Raw genomic sequence first — 24843 nt, forward strand, 5'->3', positions numbered from 1 at the left:
TTCTACAACTTGATTGGAGTCCACCTGTGGTAAATTCAGTTGATTGGACATGATTTGGAAAGGCACACACCTGTCTATATTAGGTCCCACAGTTAACAGTGCATGTCAGAGCACAGACTAAGCCATGAAGTCCAAGGAATTATCTGTAGACCTCAGAGACAGGATTGTATTGAGGCACAGATCTGGGGAAGGGTACAGAAACATTTCTGCAGCATTGAAGGTCCCAATGAGCATAGTGGCCTCCATCATCCATAAATGTAAGTAGTTTGGAACCACCAGGACTCTTCCTAGAGTGGGCCGCTCGGCCAAACTAAGCGATTGGGGGAGAAGGACCTTAGTCAGGGAGGTGACCAAGAACCCGATGGTCATTCTGACAGAGCTCCAGCGTTTCTCTGTGGAGAGAGGAGAACCTTCCAGAACAACAACCATCTCTGCAGCACTCCACCAATCAGGCCTGTATGGTAGAATGGCCAGACGGAAGCCACTCCTCCATAAAAGGCACATGACAGCCATCCTAGAGTTTCCCTAAAGGCACCTGAGGGACTCTCAGACCATGAGAAACAAAATTCTCTGGTCTGATGAAACAAAGATTGAACTCTTTGGCCTGAATGGCAAGCATCATGTCTGGAGGAAACCAGGCACCGCTCATCACTTAGCCAATACCATCCCTACAGTGAAGCATGGTGGTGGCAGCAGCATGCTGTGGGGATGTTTTTTAGCTGCAGGAACTGGGAGACTAGTCAGGATCGAGGGAAAGATGAATGCAACAATGTACAGAGACATCCTTGATGAAAACCTGCTCCAGAGCACTCTGGACCTCCGACTGGGGCGAAGGTTCATCTTCCAACAGGGCAACAACCCTAAGCACACAGCCAAGATAACAAAGCAGTGGCTATGGGACAACTCTGTGAATGTCCTTGAGAGGCCCAGCCAGAGCCCAGACTTGAACCTGATTGAACATCTCTGGAGAGATCTGAAAATGGCTGTGCACCGACACTCCCCATCCAACCTGATAAAGCTTGAGAGGTCCTGGGAGAAACTGCCCAAAAATAGGCGTACCAAGCTTGCAGCATCATACTCAAAAAACAAAGGCACTTCAACAAAAAATTGAGCAAAGGCTGTGAGTACTTATGTACTTATTTTCCTCCACCCCAAACTCGCTCATATATGTCTTTATGGACCTTGCTTTGTGCACTGGTATGTTAGAACAGGAAGGGGCCATCCCCAAACTGTCCCCACAAAGTTGGGAGCATGAAATTGGCCAAAATGTCTTGGCATGCTGACGCCTTAAGTGTTCCCTTCACTGGAACTAAGGTACCAAGCCCAACCCCCAAAAAACGACCCCACACCATAATCCCCCCTCCAACAAATGATTTGGAGGGGTGGCCAAATACTTTTGGCAATATAGTGTGGATGAGCAAATTTGGGGTGGAGGAACTTGACTGGCCTGCACAGAGTCCTGACCTCAACCCGATAGAACACCTTTGGGATGAATTAGAGTGGAGACTGTGAGCCAGGCTTTCTTGTCCAACATCAGTGCCTGACCCTTACAAATGCGCTTCTGGAAGAATGGTCAAACATTTCTATAGACGCACTCCTAAACCTTGTGGACAGCCTTCCCAGAAGAGTTGAAGCTGTTATAGCTGCAAAGGGTAGGCCAACTCAATATTGAACCCTACGGACTAATGCCCTGTACACACGGTCGGACTTTGTTCGGACATTCCGACAACAAAATCCTAGGATTTTTTCCGACGGATGTTGGCTCAAACTTGTCTTGCATACACACGGTCACACAAAGTTGTCGGAAAATCCGATCGTTCTAAACGCGGTGACGTAAAACACGTACGTCGGGACTATAAACGGAGCAGTGGCCAATAGCTTTCATCTTTTTATCTATTCTGAGCATGCGTGGCACTTTGTCCGTCGGATTTGTGTACACACGATCGGAATTTCCGACAACGGATTTTGTTGTCGGAAAATTTTATATCCTGCTCTCAAACTTTGTGTGTCGGAAAATTCGATGGAAAATGTGTGATGGAGCCTACACACGGTCAGAATTTCTGACAACAAGGTCCTATCACACATTTTCCGTCGGAAAATCCGACCGTGTGTACAGGGCATATGACTGAGATGCCATTAAAGTTCATGTGCGTGTAAAGGCAGACGTTCCAATACTTTTGACAATATAGTCTGTGTAAATAGTACGCATAATCAAGGAATGTCAATGCAAGATTCTGTGTATATTTGAAGCGTGTGTATAAGCAAAACTTATTTTGTAGTTCTTAATAGAACAGGGAAGGGTTAGGCCCTTTGGCAAACTTTTATTGTTGCCTGCATCCCTACTAGGTAGATTAACTGTTCTTTTTGTCCTGCTGACCATTGTCACCAAGACAGAGAATAAGGGGAAATCCTAAATTTTTTACGCTATAAACAATAAAAGACCGACCATTTTGAAAAAAAAAAAATTATATTTTTTACTTTCTGCTATAAAACACACCCAATAAAAAATGTAAACAATCTAATTTCTTCATCAGTTTAGGCCAATATGTAAATGTGGGGGGTGCTTGTACTGTGGTAAGAGAGAGATCTGTGTTCCTGCTTAGCAGAAGCACAAGATATCTGTCTTTCCTTGTCACAGAATGAACGGCAGGTCCTGGCGGGACCCGCTGATTGGCTCCTGATGTGTCCAATCACAGCACAAAATGGTCGCCGGTGGCGCACGTGCGTGCTGCAGACCCCGAAGTGCAGAATCAGTAGCTGTACGTGATTCAACCTGTAGGAGCCGCCTCCCCACAGTACATATACGTGGAGCGGTCGGCAAGTGGTTAAGTTCTTGAAGTCTCTCGTGATATGTTTTATCCCCCAGACCTTTCACCATTTTTGTTACTCATCTCTGGACTCGTTTTATCTTATAAATGTCTCCAAGACACAGTATTCTAAATTAGGTCTCACTAAAGATCTATATAGGGCAATCAGGACCTCCTTCCTCCTTCTGGTGATCCCCCCAGTGATGCATCCTAGAATTCTATTTGCTTTTCCCACTGCCTGGCCACACTGCTCATATTGCAATCATCTGAAATAAGTACTCCTAAGTCTTTTTTCTCTGTAGTGCAGGCCAACACTGTACCCCCAATGTTGTACTCTCTGAGGGGATTCTTTTTCCCTTGGTGCATTATTTTACACTTAGAAACATTGAACTGCAATTTCCACTGTTTTGACCAATCTTGGAGCAATGCCAAATCATGTTCCATGTTAGACACCTCCAGGAATATCAACCCTATTACACACCTTTGTGTCATCAGCAAAGACATACCTTACCCAACAACCCTTTAGTTGTATCACTTACATAGAGAATAAATAGAACAGGACTTCGTGCAGAGCTTTGTGGTACACCACTAGTGACTGGTCTCTGTTCAGAGTGAACCCCATTTACAGCCACACTCTGGTATCTATCCTTTAGCTAACTGCATATCCACTCAACCACTCAAGAGTTAAGTTCTAGCTTGTACATCTGTTGTATTTGATCATTATGTGGAACTGTATCAAATGCCTTACTGAAGTCAAGATATTTGTCCACAGCACCACCCTGGTCCAAAACATTAGTGATATAGTTACGTGAATTCAGTCAGATTAGTCTGACATGATCTACCCTTAGTAAAGCCATGCTTCTTTGGGTCCAGCAAGTTTGTCTGTTTTAATGTGATCATTGATACCCTGTTTCTCCGAAAATAAGACCTAGCGTGATTGTCAGTGATGGCTGCAATATAAGCCCTACCCTGTTTCCCCGAAAATAAGCCCTACCCTGAAAATAAGACCTACAAGGACTTTAACTAGGGCTTATTTGGGGGGTAGGGCTTATATTGCAGCCATCACAGACATTCACGCTAGGTCTTATTTTCGGGGAAACAGGGTACTTCTTTTCAGGAGTGATTCCATTAACTTGGCTACAACAGATGTTAAACTCACTGGCCTGTAATTGCCAGCTCCTACCTTCTGCCCTTCTTGTGGACAGGTACATTATTAGCTGTCCATCAGTCATGGGGAACTGCTACTGTTAGAGGAGATTGATTAAAAAGATCTGTTAACCACTTCAGCCAGGGAAGGATTTACCCCCTAATGACCAGGCCATTTTTTGCGATATGGCACTGCGTCGCTTTAACTAACAATTGTGCGGTCGTGTGACATTGTACCCAAATAGTATTTATGTTCTTTTTTTCCCCTAAAATAGAGCTTTCTTTTGGGTGGTATTTGATCACCTCTGCGGTTTTTTCTTTTTGCGCTATAAACAAAAAAAGAGCACCGATTTTGAAAAAAAAAACTTCTTTACTTTCTGCTATAATACACATCCAAAAAAATTTAAAAAATCGAATTTCTTCATCAATTTAGGCCAATATGTATTCTGCTACACATTTTTGGTAAGAAATCCCAATAAGCGTATATTAATTGGTTTGCGCAAAAGTTATAACGTCTACAAAATAGGGGATAAAATTAGGGACTTTTAATATTTATTGTTTTCACTGGTAATGGCGGCGATCTGTGATTTTTAGCAGGACTGCGTCATTGCGGCAAACAAATCTGACCCTAAGTGACACTTATTGGTGACCAGTGACACCAATACAGTGATCTGTGCTAAAAAAAAGGAATGATCAATGTATAAATGACACTGGCAGGGAAGGGGTTAACACTAGGGGGCAATCAAGGGATTAACTGTGTTTCCTGGGTGTGTTCTAACTGTGTGGGGGGATGGGCTTACTGGGACAACACAGAGATCGCTGTTCCTGATCACTAGGAACAGCAGATCTCAATGTTGACCCCTATCAGAGCGGGAATTCCCCTTTGTTTACATTGGCAAATCCCTGTTCTCCCTCTGTGAACCGCGACCGGTGCACGCCCACACTCTCACATGCACAGACAGATGTACAGGTACATCGGTTTGCGCAGCCGAGCCGCCTTGCCGCCGTATATATGTGGAAGGCAGTCGGCAAGTGGTTAATGGTTCAAAAACCATACCTGGAAGTTCTCTTAGAACTCTGGGATGAATACAGTCAGGGCCCATTTCTTTATTAAAGCGGAGGTTCACACAAAAATTGAACCTCCACTTTTCTGAACCCTCCCCCCCTTCGGTGTCACATTTGGCACCTTTCAGGGGGGAGGGGGGTGCAGATACCTGTCTAAGACAGGTATTTGCTCCCACTTCTGGCATAGATTCCCACGGAGTCTACGCCCCCTCCTGTCCCCACCGCGCTGTCTGCTGGGACACACACGGGTCCCAGAGACAGCGGGGATCAGTTAGGAAGCGCAGCGCGACTCGCGCATGTGCAGTAGGGAACCGGGAAGTGAAGCCGCAGCGCTTCACTTCCCGACTCCCTTACAGAGAATGGCGGCGGCAGCACCCGAGGACCGAGGGACGATTCGGTCTCCGGTGCTGACATCGCTGGACCCCGGGACAGGTGAGTGTCCTTATTTTAAAAGTCAGCAACTGCAGTATTTGTAGCTGCTGACTTTTAAAATTTTTTTTCTTAGCGGGACTCCCTCTTTAAGCTTTAACCGAGCCAGTTCCTCTGCTACCTCTGTCTCCAGACATCTTAAAAATGGACCATTATTACTAGAACCAATACAATTCCCCAACTTGTTATTGCTAGTACAATTTGTTTTTGAGAAGACAGAAGTAATTAAATGGTTTGCTAATTTATAAGTGTTGTTCCCAGTTTTCACATTAGTGATCCCATTTTATTTATTCCTTCCATCGCTGATGTACCAGTTACTTAACAATTAGCATAAGTGCGCTTTATTAAATAATGCCCTTAGTTTTTACCCAAAGTAACTTTGTGACCTCACCCCTGTGAAAGAACAGCATCTTTCCTCTTTTTTTCTGGTGGCTTATGTCTTAAAACGTTGCTGCTTTGCTGCCCTCTGATCCCTGTAGGTATTATTATTATTATACAAGATTTATATAGCGCCAACAGTTTACGCAGTGCTTTACAACTTGAGGGTAGACAGTACAAATGCAATACACTTTAATACAGTAAAAATCAGAGGGCCCTGTTACTTAGAGCTTACTAAGAGGGAAGGTCAATAGATAAAAGAGGTATTAACGGTGGGGTATGTGCTGATGGAGAAAATAAATGTACAGTTGTTAGGTGGGGGCCAGATAGACTTCTCTGAAGAGATGAGTTTTCAGGGATCACCTGAAAGTGGACAAAGTAGGAGAAAGTCGGACAGATTGGGGTAGAGCATTCCAGAGGATGGGAGAGGCTCTGTAGAAGTCCTGAAGGTGAGCATTGGATGAGGTGACAAGGGAGTTTGAGAGCAGGAGGTCTTGAGAGGAGCGAAGAGAACGATTAAGTTGGTATTTTGAGACTTGGTTAGTGATGTAACTGGGGGCTAGGTTGTGGATGGCTTTGTAAGTTATACTTAGTATCTTGAATTTAATTTGTTGGCCGAGTGGCAGCCAATGGAGGGATTGGCAGAGGAGTATAACAATCGCTGAGCGGTTTGTGAGGTGGATGAGCCTGGCAGCAGCGTTTATGATGGACTGAAGTGGGGATAGCCTATTTAGTGGTAAGCCAATGAGGAGGGATTTGCAGTAGTTGAGGCGAGAGATAACCAGGGAGTGGATTAGAAGCTTTGTGGTGACATTGGTTAGGAAGGGGCGCATCTTGGTGATGTTGCAGAGGTTGAGGAAGCTAATTTTGGATAGCGACAGGATGTGGGGCCAAAAGGTTAGTTCGGAGTCCAGGACTACACCTAGGGGGAGGAAATACCATGAGCTCTGTTTTGGATAGGTTGAGTTTGAGGAAGTGATGTGACATCCAGGCTGATATGTCTGCTAGTAAGTTGGTGATGTGTGAGGAGACAGATGGAGTGAGCTGGGGGGTGGAGAGATAGATTTGGGTGTCATCAGCATAGAGATCATATTGAAAGCCATGGGAGGCAATCAACTGACCCAGGGAGGTGGTATAGATTGAGAAAAGGAGAGGTCCAAGAACAGAACTTTGGGGGACCCTGACGGAGAAAGGAAGAGGAGAGGAGGAAGTAGAGTTGTAAGTGACACTGAAGGAGCAGTGGGATAAGTAGGATGAGAACCAGCGAAGAGTACAGTCACAGAGACCAAAGGAGTGGAGTTTATTGAGGAGGAGGGGGTGGTCCACTGTGTCAAAGGCAGCAGAGAGGTCCAGGGGAAGTAGTACAGAATAGTGTCTGTTGGTTTTAGCCATTAGTAGGTCATTTGAGAGTTTAAGAAGAACAGTTTCTGTGGAGTGTTGAGGCAAAATTCGGACTGAAGGGGATCAAGAAGTTTGTTCATGGTCAGATGGTCGCTCAGCCGGTTGTAGACCAGTCTTTCAAGAAGTTTGGAGGAGAAGGCGAGTAAGGAGTTGGGATGTAGGTTATTAAGATTGGAGGGGTCCAGTAAGGGCTTTCAACAGTTCCAAGTTCCAGGTTTCATACATATGTTCATTCATTATCTATTATGGTCATTTTTTTAATATATATTTAGTCAGGTATATCTAAAATATGGAGTTTTTTTGTGTAGTCTTCTATTCAGCCAGTAGTTGGAGTCTCATTTTCATGCTGGGAGAAGGCTGTTTTGTTTGGTAAAACAATATAAGCATGCCAATGTGTTTTGAGAGTGAAACACATCTCCTTCTACAGGGCTTGAAGGTGTAGAGTTGTAAAATTAGGGATTAAAAAGGTAAATTGCTAAACAGTTGACTTGGGATTTACAAGCTGAAAATCTGGCTGGGATATGAGAACAAAAACACAGAATAAGTAAGGCTGGCCATACATGAGATTTCTTTTGTTCAGCCTGCATAACAGGGGAAATCTAATAGGTTCCTTCAAACACGCTAAGCAGTCTGGATGGAGATCTCTTCTCTGCCGGCTATTGTATTCTGACAGACAGCATCAGCAATGACAACTCACATATTTTGCCTTAAAAATGTATTTTAATAGTTTTTCCATTCAGTTTGTTTTTTCTTCATGAGCTCTCTCCTGCTGAGTCAGCTCCCCCTCCTTTTTTTTCTCTTCTCCCCCACGTCCCCTCCTTTTTTTTTTTTTTAATTAATTTACTCTGACTTGAATGTCTGGGGTTTTGGCCAGAGTTTGGCAATTCTACTGACTGAATTGAATGATTTCAATTATATTTTGTTCCGTGAGAAAGCGTGGTATTAAAAGTTGTTTATTGCTCTTTTTTTTTTTTTTTTTTTGTGGAAAACTGGATGAAACTGTGGATTTCAGCTCTGTGTCAAGGTGTATGTTATGTATTAATGCTGTTTTCTGTCTTGCTTTAAAGTGAATGTCAAGGCTTGTTTTTTTTTTTTTTTAAATAACAAACATGTTATACTTACCTGCTCTGTGCAGTTGGTTTTGCACAGGGCAACTCTGATCTTCCTTTTCTCTGGTGCCTTTTTGCTGCTCCTGGCCCCTCCCTCCTATCGAGTGCCTCCACAGCAAGCAGCTTACTATGGGGCACCGAGCTGAGCTGCAGCTCCCTGTTTAAATTCAGACATGAAGCTGCCATTCAGGCCTGGCCCTTCTCTCCCCTGATTGGCTCCTGCGGCTGTCAAAGTCAGTTAGCCAATGGGGCCAATCAGGAAGGAGAGTCCCAGACGGCTGAGGGATTTGTGGACATCGCTGGACAGAGATAACAGGTAACTATTAGGGGGTGCTGGGGAGGCTGCTGCACACAGAAGGATTTTTATCTTAATGTATAGAATGCATTAAGATAAAAAAAAAACCTTTTGCCTTTACAACCCCTTTAATAAAACAAAGTGAAAGAAAAATGTACTTTAATATGCATAACATGCAGTTCACATGGATAAAAAAATATCCTATCATTTGTATATCCTAAAATATCCTATCATTTGTAAGAGCTTGCAGTGTTTAGCTGCGTACATCCATTATGCTTTAAGGCTGGGTTCACATTTAAGCAGCATGCAACTCCCAGCAGGGGTCCGGTGCTTCCAAGTTTGCCGTTTCAGGTCTGATTTCAGCCCGAATTTTTAACTGAATTCGGACCTGAAACGGACTAAAAGACGCACAGGACCTGGTGCAAATTTGCACCGTAGATATGTGTACCGGCTCCATAGAGAGCCGGTCACAATCTCCTGCTAGTGCAAATTGGATGCGAACAACCCTGCGTCCAATTAGCACTAGTGTGAACCCAGCCTTAATGTTTTGGAGAAAAAAAAGTCAGAGCTCTTTGTTGCTTGTGAAAGGTTTTAGTTCAGCTGAGTGACAAGCATTTGTGTACATGTGACTTTGCTGACCTTGTTGTATTAAGAATCTAAAATGACTGCAGTGCCCAGAATTAGCGGCATTGCTGCTAGATTCACATTTGTTTAATCTGCCTGGGCTTTAGACATTAGTGTGACCAGAGTCACTTATAACTTTAACCACTTCCCGCCCGCCCTATAGCGGATTGACGTCCGGGAAGTGGTTGTGTTATCCTGACTGGACGTCATATGATGTCCAGCAGGATAACATGCTGCAGCGCGCCCCCGGAGGCGCGCATCGCGGCGATCGGTGGAGCGGTGTGTCAGTCTGACACACCGCTACACTGATCTTGGTAAAAAGCCTCCGGCGGAGGCTCTTTACCACGTGATCAGCCGTGTCCAATCACGGCTGATCACGCTGTCAATAGGAAGAGCCGTTGATCGGCTCTTCCTCACTCGCGTCTGACAGACGCAAGTAGAGGAGAGCCGATCGGCGGCTCTCCTGGCAGGGGGTGTCTGTGCTGATTGTTTATCAGCGCAGCCCCCCCTCAGATCACCCTACTGGACTACCAGGGATGCCACTAGGACCACCAGGGAAGGGGCAACGTGGATGGCCAGGTATGTACCCCATGGCCATCCACATGTGCCCAATCTGTGCCAATCAGTGCCCACAAATGGGCACTGATTGACACTATTATGTCCATGATATGCCCAGATCTGCCCAGCAATGCTCTATCAGTGCCACCTGTCATTGCCCATCTGTGCCACCTGTCATTGCCCATCAGTGCCCATCTGTGCCCATCAGTGCCCACCTATCAGTGCCCATCAGTGCCACACATCAGTGCCACACATACGTACCCATCAGTACCACCCATATATACCAATCAATGCCACCTACGAGTGCCCAGTGCCGCCTATGTGTGCCCATCAGTGCCACCTATCAGTGCCCATCAGTGCCGCCTATCAGTGCCCATCATCAGTGCCCGTTAGTGCCACCTCATCAGTGCCACCTCATTGGTGCCACCTCATCAGTGCCCATCAGTGCCGCCGTATCAGTGCCCATCTGTGCCGCCGTATCAGTGCCCATTATTGAAGGAGAAAGCGTACTTATTTACAAAAAAATTTAACAGAAACAAAGAAAAACTTGTTTTTTTTCGAAATTTTCGGTCTTTTTTTATTTGTTGCGCAAAAAATAAAAACCGCAGAGGTGATCAAATACCACCAAAAGAAAGCTCTATTTGTGGGAACAAAATGATAAAAAATTTGTTTGACCGCGCAATTGTCATTCAAATTGCAACAGCGCTGAAAGGTGAAAATTGGGCTGGGCGGGAAGGTGTCTAAGTGCCTGGTATTGAAGTGGTTAAACAGACTGCATGTGTCATATCTAATTTAATGGCAACAAAATATATTGTCATTTTTACTTAATCTCTATCTTGTTTCCTTTCCCAGGCTCACAGATGTTGTACGGAGCAGTCTGATCAATTTAGGCAAAGCTATCAAAGGCCAAGTGTTGATGTCAGCAGAGCTGGAGAATGTATTTAACAGTATGCTGGTTGGGAAAGTACCTACCATGTGGGCTGCCAAATCCTACCCCTCACTGAAACCCCTGGGCAGCTATGTATCTGACCTGCTCTCCCGCCTGCAGTTCCTACAGGTAAGACTCAAGAAGAATTCGGTAAAAACAGTTTCATAAATGCACTAGTTACACTGTAACTTGCTTTAGAGAAACTGTGGCTAAAAAATACTGAATCAACACACTATTAATTGTGGATTTTGTAACTAGCTGCAGTTGTCTAAATGACATGTTCCACAGGGACTCATGATACAGTAGGTGGTCACAACAGAGCTATTGTTGCAGAGTGTTTGCAACTGTCGCTGGGAAGCAATTAGACTAAACCTGATCTCCAGGCACACATCCAATTACACAAATTAAATACATATATCAGAACTTCTTCTATACATTTAGTCCTGCGGTTTTCACAGCCCCACCTCATAACAATCACCAGGAGGGTGGCAACACTTACAGTTAAGGAATACAATGGTGCCCCCTACCTGATCCCTGTCTGCTGACTGGACAATAAAGGAGCAGGAGTAGACTAAGTACAGTCTCTCCTCCTATCTACTTCTTTCTTAGGCCTTATGCACACTGGACGTTTTTACAGCTGCTGTTCTTGGCTTCAGACGCTGCACACCTGATTTGCTATATTATATATATATATATATATATATATTAGGGCTGTTACTGATTAAAGTTTTCATGTTCAAATAATCGATTTTTTTTTTTTATCGACTAATTTCGATTAATTATAATGCACATACAGATCCAACTACTTTTAGCTGATCTCCTTGCATTGCAACTCTGCATTAGTCAGTGGTAAATGTGGTATACACTATATACAATCACCCGACACTAGTTAGTTTCCACAATCCATGACTTAACTTCACAGTTCACACAAATACGTTTTAAATTCAAACTGTAGCACTGACGTAAGTAATTTTTTAAAATTAAACTTTAAGAAAAACGTAGAACGTTAGTTCAACTTTAGTATATTGCAACGGTCAAAGCCGGACATAGCGGGGCATGGCTAGGACGTCACACGTTAATCAAAAGCAAACGCCGCCGTCATGGCAACAGCAGAAGCCGATCCACACTGCAAAAATATCACAGCTTATCAGCCTCTAAGGACAACAATGTTAAAAACAGAGGTTATCAAATTTGCCTACACTTAGCTCACTGAATGATCCCAGTTAACCACATCCATATTTATCATCACTGTCCGGGCTGTCCGGTGACGTCATGGACATCGACATCACCGGACTCTTCCCCCCTTCCCTTCGTTAGCAGACGGAGGCACTTGGGGAAGGGGGGAGGAGTCCGGTGATGTTGATGTCCGTGACGTCACTGGATGTCCGACGGAACTCCCTGAAGACCCAGAAGCCGGCGGAGAGGTGAGTACCGATGAAAAGAATTCATATATATATATATATATATATATATATATATATATATATATATTAATTATATTTAATGATCTAAATAAATAATGAAGGAGCTGCATTAAATAGCTTCCTGTGTAGCTACCTGGTGTGCAGCTTTAACTGTAGTTGCAAATCCCACATGGCTTATCCATATGGCAATATCCTTTCTCTCTTCTAGTTTGCATACATTTACTGCTGTAAAAAATACAGAGAATGCAATAGTTGAGAGAAATAGTACAGAAATTAAAGGAGTATATGGAACCGATGTCCCTCAGATGTACAGTAATACTTCATCTTGGTCCACTTGCATCAATGTGTTGCTCTTTACATCCAATTATAGTTTTACATTTAGTCTCTAATATAGCACTAAGAGGATGAAAGGAAGATTTTTGAAGTAAACCTGACATAAGTGTGGATTACTTCCTACAATTACTAATTGCTGGGCTTTAATATTGACCCACTTTTTTTTTCTTGACCACAGTTTTTAAAAACAGGGTCACAAAATTCTGTAATATGTAAGATGGTAGTGGCAGATCTTAGAAACCATTAATAGAATTTTAATTAGACTGGTGTGAGAAAAAATAAAGAAAAAAAAATTATATATATATATATATATATATATATATATATATATATATATATATATATATATATATATATATATATATATATATATATATATAAAACCTGAAGATAGCCCCTGGTTGCTTTGTTGCTTTGTACGTGGGTGATTTATACCTTTCTTTTAGTCTCCTAACACATAGAGGTTTAATAATATCTTAGAAGGTATAATATCACAGAATGCTAAGTATGGGACCTTGTTTTGTAAGTCTAGCATCTAAATAAAAGCAGAGGCTTCAACTTCATACATTTGCTTTACATGAAAAGAAAATACTAAGATGCAAACATCTCATAAATGTATTGGAATAATTTCAAGTATGTTTAGTATATTACCCCTGTGTATAAACTTAAACTGACCATAAGGTGAAGTGAGTCAGCCATTGCTTCTAGAGTAAAACTTGGAGTACATCAGCAGGTTTTGACACACCTATAGCATATCTGATTGTCATTTGTAATACATGACATCTGAAGTCCTACTTAGGAAATACAGTCTAGGACAGTCTAAATCAACACACCAGCATCCTCTAGCAGCTATTTGTAGCATGTAATCAGTCTCTTGGAACATGTTAGTGTTATTACTGGGTTTTAGCTAAGTGTCAGTGGCAGGGCAGCTAAAAACAATAAAAAGCTTTGTGATTTATAGAAAAAAATATACCAGAGGGGAGGAGGTTGCTTTGTACCAAGCAACTTAAACAGAATAAAGTATAGAAGCACTCCTCTTGATAATATATAACAAACTGGTGCTTTAGTCGTAGCAGAATCTAAAGTCAATAATCCTGCTAGAAATGATACATCTTTCTTTTCCTGTAGCAAATAGATAATTGTGATAAACCATCTGCAAAGCAGAATAATTCTTTGTTTTCCATTAAAAGAAAAGTATACTGTATACCTGCACTGACTTGCTCTACTTTTTATTCTAGAACATGTTACTTTATAAAAAAGATCAGAAAGCTATGTTCGAGCAAGTTGAGAAATTACACTATGTAACTTTTGATTATTACCTGAAGGACCATGCTGCCACCTTCTGACACTATTTGTTATTAACAATGCATTCGTAAAGCTGAACCCAAGAAAAAAAAAACAATGTATAATTGCAAATATGCAAGGTTCTAATCATTAGATATGGTGGCTGCATTTGTCTTATCTTCACCCGGTGATCCTGCCAGTAACACACTTCCTTCCTATGATGACAGTGCTCACTCATCATACTGTATCTATGGAGGAACAACATTGTTACCCTTGGACAGGACTACGGAAACCTCCCCCTCTCCTCTATATCAGTGGGGAAGAGGCTCCGTTGTCAGCTGCCATGCTTTCTGGCAGGATCAACAGGTATGTTTTTGCACTTAAAGGGGTTTAAAAACCCTTGCGTTTTTTCACCTCAATGCATTATATGCATTGAGGTGAAAAACCTCTTGTAGTGCACCAGTCCCCCTTTTACTTACCTGAGCCCAATCGCTCCTGCGTCGGGGACGAGCACACCGCTCCAGCTGTTGTCTCAGGTCCTGATTAGATAGATTGATAGCAGCGCAGGCATTGGCTCCCGCTGCTGTCAATCAAATGCAATGACGCGAGAGTTGGGGGGCGGAGCCAAGTCCTGCTGTCTGTGTCCATGGACGCAGCAGCAGGATACAGGAGCGTGCCCGCATGGGTGCCCCAAGGGAGAGTGCTTCTCCGACGGGTCACTCGAGAAGAGGAGGATCGGGCCACTCTGTGCAAAACCAACTGCACAGAGGAGGCAAGTATGACGTGTTTTTTTTTTTTAAATGAAAGTTTACATATCCTTTAACAGATATACCACAACTATTTCTAAGGTATATTTAACAAACCAGATAAACAAAGTTCATTGTTAGTTTACATACCCTATATACTGTGTATATAGTATATACATTGTTTGCACAATTAGGCAAGTTGTATTTTTGAAGATTCATTTCATTATTGAACAACTGCAGTGCTCTTGGTTAATCCAAAATGTTAATAAACCTCAAACCTGAATTTTTAAGTAAAAGTGAGGTTTTGGCTTTCGTAGGAGAATATCTGTGTGCACAATTATTGGGCAACTATTAGTGTGCACAATTATTATGCAACTAGATGAAAAAATGAAAATTTCCCCATCTCACTTGTTTATTTTCATCTGTTAAAGTGAGAATAATAAAGAAACAACACAAAATTTACAAGTAAACATTTGACATTTCACAAATAAAATCAGTGACCAATATAGCCACCCTTCTTTTCAATAAGTCATAAGCCTTTCTTTCATGGAGTCTGTCAGTTTCTTGACCTGTTAACGATCAGCTTTTGTGCAACAGTAACCACAGCCTCCCAGACACTGTTTAGAGTTGTGTACTGTTTTCCTATATCTCCCATTTAAAAAGGGCCTACAAGTTCTCAATAGGGTTTAGGTCAGGTGAGGAAGGGGGCCATGTCATGCTTTCATCTTTAAAGCCTTTTACTGTATAGCCACGCAGTGGAGTATTTGATGCATGTGATGAAGCATTGTTCTACATAAATAACAAGGTCTTCTTGAAAGATGCAGACTTTTTCCTACACCACTGCTTGAAGAAAGGGTCTTCTAAAAACTGGCAGTAGGTTTGGGAGTTGATTTTGAGTCCATCTTCAACCTGAAAAAGTCCAATTAGCTCATCTTTAATAATACCAGCCCATACCATATCCTTCCTGGTGTATGAGTCGAAGTGGAGCTCTTTGCCTGTTACTAATTCATCCATCTGGCCCATCAAGAGTCACTCTCATCTCATCAGTCCATAAAACCTTTGAAAAATCTGTTTCTTGGCCCAGTCTTGACGTTTCAACTTATGTGTCTTGTTCAGTGGTGGCCGGGCTTTAGCCTTCCTTACCTTGGCTGAGCACCTTGTACTTCTGGGCATCTTCAGGTAGGTTGCAGTCCTGGAATATGACAGTTCCTGGTAGCTTCACGTTTGACCATTCTCAAATCTCTGGCAGTTAAAGTGATACAAAAGTCTCATTTTTTTTTCTTTAAAAATAACAAACATGTTATGGTTACCTGCTCTGTGAAATGATTTTGCACAGAGCAGCCTGGATCCTTCTCTTCTTGGATCCCTTGCCAGCACTTCTCATCCCTCCCTCCTGTTGTTATGGGGGCACCCCCGCCGAGCTCCAGACATAGAGCTGCGGTTCGGCCCGCCCCCTTTCTCTCCTTTTTTTCATTTAAATAATTTTTATTATTTTCCGCAGTACAAAAAGAAAGAAAACATACAATTATACATTAATTTCCATCAATCAGATATCCTTTAACAATTGATATTCAAACCAACTTCTCCTTGCTTGATACAGGCATCTCGCAGTTGCTATTATGGTACTCGCATTCCCTAAGTCTTCATTAATATAACCCAAAACACATACTTTAGGTTCTAGATCTAATTTAACCCTAAATGTAGTATTAATAATTTTTTAAATCCCTGACCAATATCTGACCAGTTTTGGGCATCTCCACACCATATGTATAAGGTCCCCCGTTTCCCGGCATCTAGGACACTTGTCATCAGGTCTATGGCCGAACATATACAATTTCTTGGGAGTATAATAAGCTCTATGTAGTAATAACAAGTGTGAAGCTTTTTGTGAGGGAGAAATTGACACCAGCGGGCCGAATTCTAGAATCCTCTTCTATTGCTCTTCAGTTATTACCCCCACGTTTACTTCCCATCTTTCTTTATTCCTAGAGGACGCTACCTGTATGTTAGTTCTGCCCGTTATTTGTGTATATATCTCAGATATAAGACCTTTGATGATATCTGCCTTAATTATTTTTTGGAGAAGTGGAATCTTACTCCATTCCAGTGGGTGGTCCCTGAACTGATTACCCAGAGAATGTCTGATCTGTAAGTAACTATAGAATGTTTTATTTGGTATCCCATACTTTTGCCTCAACAGTTGAATCCGTCGACTTATTCCATACCTTTCCCATATCTTGTTTTTCTCTATAGTTAGTAACTCTGGTAGATATTTATTATACCAGATGGGCGAATATTCTGTAAATCCTCTGTACCCCAAAATTCTCTTAACTGTCTGCCAAACTTTAGTGACCATCTTAAGTGTTAGACACTCACCTTGCAGCGAATCTGCCTCTAACGCTTCCACCATTGATTTATGTGGATTCCCCTGCAGCATAACTTTACCAACGGTGTTCCCCCCTCCCGGGGTGACACAACCTCCCATTTGCTGTAATTGAGCTGCCAGATAGTAACTATGTGGATGGGGGACTGCCATTCCCCCTTCATTGGTAGGTCGCTGCAGTGTTTGCAAACTGATCCTAGCCTGATCTTCCTTCCATATTAACTCCCTAAAAAGGGTCTGTATTTTTTGGAACCATTTCTCCCCGATCCAGACTGGGGAATTATGAAGTAAGTACAACAACTGTGGCATCCATATCATTTTAACCAAGTTGACACGTCCTGCCACAGACAAAGGGAGTCTATTCCAAATATCACTTTTCCTTTTAAATTTCAGTAGAAGTGGGACTAGGTTATCATTAATGTACTGATTGGGATCGATTGAGAGCACTATTCCGAGATATTTCATTTTCTCTGTTACTTTTAACTGGGATATTCCCCTTGGGATGGAATTGGTAAGTGGATCGACCGGCAGAAGAGATGACTTCTCCCAATTAATAGCTAAGCCCGAAAATCTACCAAACTCCACAACTATATGCATCACTTTATCCAATAAGGGCCCCGTATCCCCCCCCAAAATAAAACGTTGTCTGCATATAGTGCTATCCTTTCTTCCCCACATTTCCTCTGAAATCCCTGTAATCCAGTTGATGATCTCACCACTTCTGCTAATGGCTCCATCGCCAGGGCGAACAACAGGGGTGATAAGGGGCACCCCTGTCTCATCCCTCTCTCGAGCGGAAGCCTTTCTGAATATTCGTTGTTAATTTTTTGTCTGGCACTCGGATGATTATATAATGTTTTCAACCATCCAATGAATATAGGACCAAATCCAAACCTCTCCTGTACCCACCAAATGTACCCCTATTCTAGGCTGTTAAAAGCCTTGGCTGTGTCCAAGGACAAGACAGCCCTAGAGCCCATGTTTTCCGTCGGGGCCTGAAGGTTCATATATAACCTTCTGATATTTATGCTAGTAGACCTGTTGGGAATTAACCCAGACTGGTCCAAATGTACAAGTTTGGAAATGCATTTATTCAACCTAGTTTCCAACACTCTTGCCACAATATTAACATTGGAACACAGTAATGATATTGGTTTATAAGAGGATACTTCAAGGTGGTCTTTCCCTTCTTTCTGTATTAGTACAATATTAGTTTCTAACTTCGAAAAGGGCAGTCTTCCCCTTTCAGCTGCCCAATTCAATGTTTTTAGGAGCTCTGGGAGTAACACCTCCCCATAATATTTATAGGTCTCCAATGGTAACCCATCTGGACCCGGGGATTTTTGGTTGGACATATCGGCTACTGCTTTTTGCAACTCCTCCAAAGTTATTGGAGACTCCAACCCGTTCCTATCATTTTGCGAAAGAGACGGTAATTCAGCGTCCTCCATAAACCTATCCATATCTCCCCGATCTGAACCCTGACGTGACTTATACAGGTCCCTGTAAAATTCAGAGAATGTTTCCATAATCACAGCAGGTTCAGATGAGATTTCACCACTTGGGGTCCTAATCGTGGAGATATCTGAAGAAGGAGAATTGGTCTTAGCTAGAAGTGCCAGCATAAGGCCCAATTTTTCCCCTTCTCCAAAAAATTTTTCTCCCTGAAAGTCTCTTATTTTCAGTTTTTCTAGTAATTACCACTTTATACTCCTGTTGCTTCTTGAGCCATGTCTCTTGCATCCCTGGGGTTGGGTCTATCACACACTGTCTCTCAGACTCCATCACCTCCTTTCTAATATGCTCCTCCCATTCCCTTGATTTCTTCTTTATTTTTGCCACCTGTTGGATTAAAAGCCCCTTAAGGAATGCTTTTAGGGTATCCCACACTACCCCCGCTGGGGCTGTACCTATGTTAAGTTCTACGAATTCTTTTAATCTCAAAGTTATTTCTTCTGGGTTCTCTATTAGCTCCATCCATAGTGGATTAATTTTCCACATTTTCTGGGTATGTCTATCGTGTAGTTTTACCATTAGAATCAAAGGTGAGTGATCTGATATCCCTCTTGGCCAGTACTCTATTTTTTCTATTAGCCATAATGCTTTGCTATTGCCATGTCTATGCGTGAGAGTGTAGAGTGTGACCGCGAAAAGCAAGAGTATTGCCGGTTATTTGGGTTACGGGATCTCCAAAAATCGCTCCATCCAATCTCCTCAAGAAATTAGCCTAGACATTTTTCTGACACCCTTTCTGTCCGAGCCCCTGGTGGAAACCTATCCAGACTATTATTAACCACTTCAGTACCCGGCCATTGTCAAATGACGTCCACAGATGGGATCTCCCATCCTGGGTGGACGTCATATGACGGCCTGGGCTTCCCGGCCGCCTAGGGGACACGCGCGCGCGCCCCCCGCCCGCCCGCCGCGTTGCTCGGGACCCGGTGCATGTGCCCGGCAGCCGCGATTGCCCGTTAACCGGGCCGGACCGTGGATCTGTGTGTGTAAACACACAGATCCACGTCCTGTCAGTTGAGAGGAGACCGATCTGTGTTCCCAGTACAGCGGAACACTGATCGGTCTCCTCCCCTTGTACGTCCCCGCCCCCTACAGTTAGACTCATTCCCTAGGAAACATATTTAACCCCTTGTGTCCCCCTAGTGGTTAGCCCCTTCACTGCCTGTCACATTTACACAATTTTAATGCAATTTTATAGCATTGATCGCTGTATAAATGGTCCCAAAAATGTGTCAAAAGTGTCCGATGTGTCCGCCATAATGTCGCAGTCACGATCGCCGCTATTACTAGTAAAAAAAAAAAAAATAAATTATTTTTTTTTAAAAAATGCCATAAATCTATCCCGTATTTTGTAGACACTATAACTTTTGCGCAAACCAATCAATATACGCTTATTGCGATTTTTATTACCAAAAATATGTAGAAGAATACGTATCGGCTGAAACTGAGGAAAAAATTTGTTTTTTTTAAAAAAAATTGGTATATTTATTATAGCAAAAAGTAAAAAATATTGTGTTTTTTTCAAAATTGTCGCTCTTCTTTTGTTTATAGCGCAAAAAATAAAAACCGCAGAGGATCAAATACCACCAAAAGAAAGCTCTATTTGTGGGGAGAATAGGACGTCAATTTTTTTGGGGTACAACATCGCACGACCGCGCAATTGTCGTTTAAAGTGCGACATCGCTGAAAACTAAAAATTGGCATGGGAAGGAAGGGGGTGAAAATGCCCTGTATTGACCCGGTTAAGCACCGCATTAAAATCCCCCACCACTATAACAGGAGTATCAGCCTTATCCTCCACGAACTCTAATAATCCGTACAAGATCTCCAATTTAATTGGGGGAGGAGTATACACATTTGCTATCACATATGGTTTGTTTTCTGTTAGGCAACTCAAGAAAATATAACAACCCAGTGTGTCTATTCTGACATCTCCACAGGAAAATAACACTCCTCTCTTTACCAGTATGCTCACCCCCCTAGAATAAGAGGAGTAAACTGAGTGATATTGTACTTGGAATTTCTTACTCCGAATTTGTGATTTATTATCATTGGTGAGATGTGTTTCCTGCAGGAATATCAGTTCGACACCATGGGTCTCTAGTACCGAAAATACAGTATCTTTTTTAATGGGATCACCCATCCCCCTAATGTTCCATGAAGCTCTATTTAGGGTTTTAGACAGCATCTAAAAAAAACATGAAAAAAACAACACGGGCAAAAAGAGGAAAACAAAAAAAAAACAACAAAGACAAAACGAGAGAAAGAGAGTAAGCTAGAAACAGCCAAAGTGAAAAAGCCATTTTGTCTAGCTTTACTTACAAAGCATCCCTGTCCTTCCACCAAAAAGCATTTGATTTGTTTATTTGTGTCTCCCAAAGGAGCAATCCGTGTTAAGATTGTATCAAAAAAAGAGCAAAAAACCCCTTATAACCTATTCCCTGTCTACCTTCAGGGCCGGTCCCAGGCGGGTGCACGGGGTGCAGTGCACCCAGGCGCCAGAGAGGTGGGGGCGCTGAAGCGCCAGAGTGCTCCCCTCCCTCCTCATTCTCCCCTCCGTGCTTCTGGACACTTCTGGATAGCTCTGTCCCGCTGTGCTTTTCACTGGTAGAGCCCGTCCCCCCTCCCTCCTCCTCCTGTCAGAGGAGAGCAGCCACCGGAGATCGGAGCAGCTGGTCTCTGTGTTGAGAGAGACCAGCCGCGGCCGCGCAGTGACTTCGCTGGGGGGAGGAGGGGGGGGGGCGGCCCGACGGGCCCGTGCCTGCAGCCTGACACAGGTTCTCTCCTCTGTCTCTCACTCCCGCCTAAGCTGCTGCCTGGCTGTCTCGATCTGTTCTTCACCCGGGCGGCGCGGCTTCACACTGTCCTATCTAGCTGCCGCACGGGTGTTATGTGTCTGTACTGATAGAGGGAGGTTTGTCCCTGGGGCGGTCTGTACTAATGGGGGGTTGTCCTGGGGGGTCTGTACTAATGGGGGGTTGTCCTGGGGGTCTGTACTAATGGGGGGGTTGTCCTGGGGGGTCTGTACTAATGGGGGGTTGTCCTGGGGGTCTGTACTAATGGGGGGTTGTCCTGGGCGTCTGTACTAATGGGGGGCTGTCCTGGGGGGTCTGTACTAATGGGGGGGTTGTCCTGGGGGGTCTGTACTAATGGGGGGTTGTCCTGGGGGTCTGTACTAATGGGGGGTTGTCCTGGGGGGTCTGTACTAATGGGGGGTTGTCCTGGGGGTCTGTACTAATGGGGGGTTGTCCTGGGGGTCTGTACTAATGGGGGGGCTGTCCTGGGGGGTCTGTACTAATGGGGGGTTTCCTGGGGGTCTGTACTAATGGGGGGGTTGTCCTGGGGGGTCTGTACTAATGGGGGGGCTGTCCTGGGGGGTCTGTACTAATGGGGGGGCTGTCCTGGGGGGTCTGTACTAATGGGGGGGTTGTCCTGGGGGGTCTGTACTAATGGGGGGGTGTCCTGGGGGTCTGTACTAATGGGGGGTTGTCCTGGGGGGTCTGTACTAATGGGGGGTTGTCCTGGGGGGTCTGTACTAATGGGGGGTTGTCCTGGGGGTCTGTACTAATGGGGGGTTGTCCTGGGGGGTCTGTACTAATGGGGGGTTGTCCTGGGGGTCTGTACTAATGGGGGGTTTCCTGGGGGTCTGTACTAATGGGGGGGCTGTCCTGGGGGGTCTGTACTAATGGGGGGGTTGTCCTGGGGGGTCTGTACTAATGGGGGGCTGTCCTGGGGGGTCTGTACTAATGGGGGGGTTGTCCTGGGGGGTCTGTACTAATGGGGGTTGTCCTGGGGGTCTGTACTAATGGGGGGGTTGTCCGGGGGGGTCTGTACTAATGGGGGGTTGTCCTGGGGGGTCTGTACTAACGGGGGGGTTGTCCTGGGGGGTCTGTACTAATGGGGGGTTGTCCTGGGGGGTCTGTACTAATGGGGGGGGTTGTCCTGGGGGTCTGTACTAATGGGGGGTTGTCCTGGGGGTCTGTACTAATGGGGGGGTTGTCCTGGGGGTCTGTACTAATGGGGGGTTGTCCTGGGGGTCTGTACTAATGGGGGGGTTGTCCTGGGGGGTCTGTACTAATGGAGGGGGAGTTGTCTTGGGGGGTCTGTACTAATGAAGGGGGGTTGACCTGGGGGGGTCTGTACTAATGAAGGGGGGGATTTGTCCTGGGGGGTCTGTACTAATGGAGGGATTTGTCCTGGGGGTCTGTACTAATGGAGGGGGGTGTTTGTCCTGGGGGTCTGTACTAATGGAGGGGGGTGTTTGTCCTGGGGGTCTGTACTAATGGTGGGGGGTTGTCCTGGGGGGGGTCTGTACTAATGGAGGGGGGTTGTTCTGGGGGAGTCTGTACTAATGGAGGGGGTGTTTGTCCGGGAGGGTCTGTACTAATGGAGGGGGGATGTCCTGGGGGGGTTTGTACTAATGGAGGGGGGTTTGTCCTCTTGGGGGGTCTGTACTATTGGAGGGGGGTTTGTCCTGGTGGGCGGTCTGTACTAGAGGAGGGGGGTTTTTCCTGGTGGGCGGTCTGTACTAGAGGAGGGGGGTTTGTCCTGGGGAGTCTGTACTAATGAAGGGGGGATTTGTCCTGTGGGGGTCTGTACTAGTGGAGGGGGGGTTTTCCTGGGGGGTCTGTAGTAATGGTGGGGGTTTGTCCTGGGGGGGACTGTACTAATGGAGGAGGGTTTGTCCCGGGGGTCTGTACTAATGAAGGGGGGATTTGTCCTGTGGGGGTCTGTACTAGTGGAGGGGGGTTCTCCTGGGGGGTCTGTACTAATGGAGGGGGTTTGTCCTGGGGGGTCTGTACTAATGAAGGGGGGCTTTGTCCTGGGGGGTCTGTACTAATGAAGGGGGGCTTTGTCCTGGGGGGATCTGTACTAATGGAGGGGGGTTGTCCTGGTGGGGGTCTACTAATGGAGGGGGGTGGTTTGTCCTGGGGGGGTCCATACTGATGAAGGGGGGTCTGTACTGAGAGAGGGGTTTATACTTAGTGGGGGGTCTGCACTGACGAAGGGGGGACTAAAGTTGGTGGAAGGAGGGTGACACCATGCTATACCGCACCTGGTGACACCAACCCTAGTGCCGTCACTGCAGCTGCGGGCTCTCCTTTCGCCCCTTCCCCTCCCTCTCCCTCTCCTCCGCACGTGCACTGCTATACTAGTGAGCGGCACTGGCCAGCACAGCCTCCCACTACGTTTCTTCCCCCGCCTTTATATCAGCTAGGGAAAAATAGAATAGAAAAAGGAGAAGAGGATTGTGGGACATGTAGTCCCGAGGACTGGCAGCCCCACTGTAACACGGAAACTGCAGCCCACACAGCAGGCTCAGCTGAATGGGAGAGAGAGAGAGAGATACAGGAGCCTGGGAAAGCTTTCAGGGAAGTACACCCAGGACTCCAGAGGGAGAGGGCAGTGCTGAGGGAACACCATCAGAGAGGAAACCCCACTGCCCTACGCCACCAGAGTGAAAGACACACAGCCTGGTGCCATCCCTGGCAGAGAAAGGAATGGAGTCATTGCCAGAATACAGATCTGGGTTCTACCCAGCGGAGTCACCATGGGCAATTCAGAGTGAGCTGACTCCTGATCAGAGGAACCATCGCTGGGTCAGGTGAGAGGGCCGATCGGCCATTATCTACTAACGTCCAAAGGAACTGCAGTCTCTGACCATCTCCTGTATCATATTATGTCTTCAGTCTCTGACCTTCTCTTGTATCATGTCTTCAGTCTCTGACCTTCTCTTGTATCATGTCTGCAGTCTCTGACCTTCTCTTGTATCATGTCTGCAGTCTCTGACCATCTCCTGTATCATGTCTGCAGTCTCTGACCTTCTCTTGTATCATGTCTGCAGTCTCTGACCATCTCTTGTATCATGTCTGCAGTCTCTGACCATCTCCTGTATCATGTCTGCAGTCTCTGACCATCTCCTGTACTATGTCTGCAGTCTCTGATCATCTCCTGTACCATGTCTGCAGTCTCTGATCATCTCCTGTACTATGTCTGCAGTCTCTGATCATCTCCTGTACCATGTCTACAGTCTCTGATCATCTCCTGTACCATGTCTGCAGTTTCTGATCATCTCCTGTACCATGTCTACAGTCTCTGACCATCTATTCTATCTTGTCTGTAGTCTCTGACCATCTCCTGTATTATGACTGCAGTCTCTGACCATCTCCCGTATCATGTCTGCAGTCTCTGACCATCTCCTGTACTATGTCTGCAGTCTCTGACTGTCTCTTGTATCATGTCTACAGTCTCTGACCATCTCCTGTACTATGTCTGCAGTCTCTGATCATCTCCTGCACCATGTCTGCAGTCTCTGACCACCTCCTGTACTATGTCTGCAGTCTCTGACTGACTCTTGTATCATGTCTACAGTCTCTGACCATCTCCTGTACTATGTCTGCAGTCTCTGATCATCTCC

General features: G+C 44.7%; 1 protein-coding gene across 2 annotated transcripts in view; it reads left to right on the plus strand.

The window, feature by feature from the left end:
* DNAH3 (dynein axonemal heavy chain 3) overlaps positions 1–24843 on the plus strand; it is an 827768-nt gene that overhangs the window by 783679 nt on the left and 19246 nt on the right. For both annotated transcript variants that reach the window (XM_073591059.1, XM_073591058.1), the window contains exon 59: positions 10665–10869. In XM_073591059.1, coding sequence (XP_073447160.1) covers positions 10665–10869 — 205 coding nt within the window. The remainder of the gene's footprint in view (positions 1–10664; positions 10870–24843) is intronic.

This window comes from Aquarana catesbeiana, linkage group LG06 (assembly GCF_042186555.1).
Source record: "Aquarana catesbeiana isolate 2022-GZ linkage group LG06, ASM4218655v1, whole genome shotgun sequence".
Taxonomy (NCBI): domain Eukaryota; kingdom Metazoa; phylum Chordata; class Amphibia; order Anura; family Ranidae; genus Aquarana; species Aquarana catesbeiana.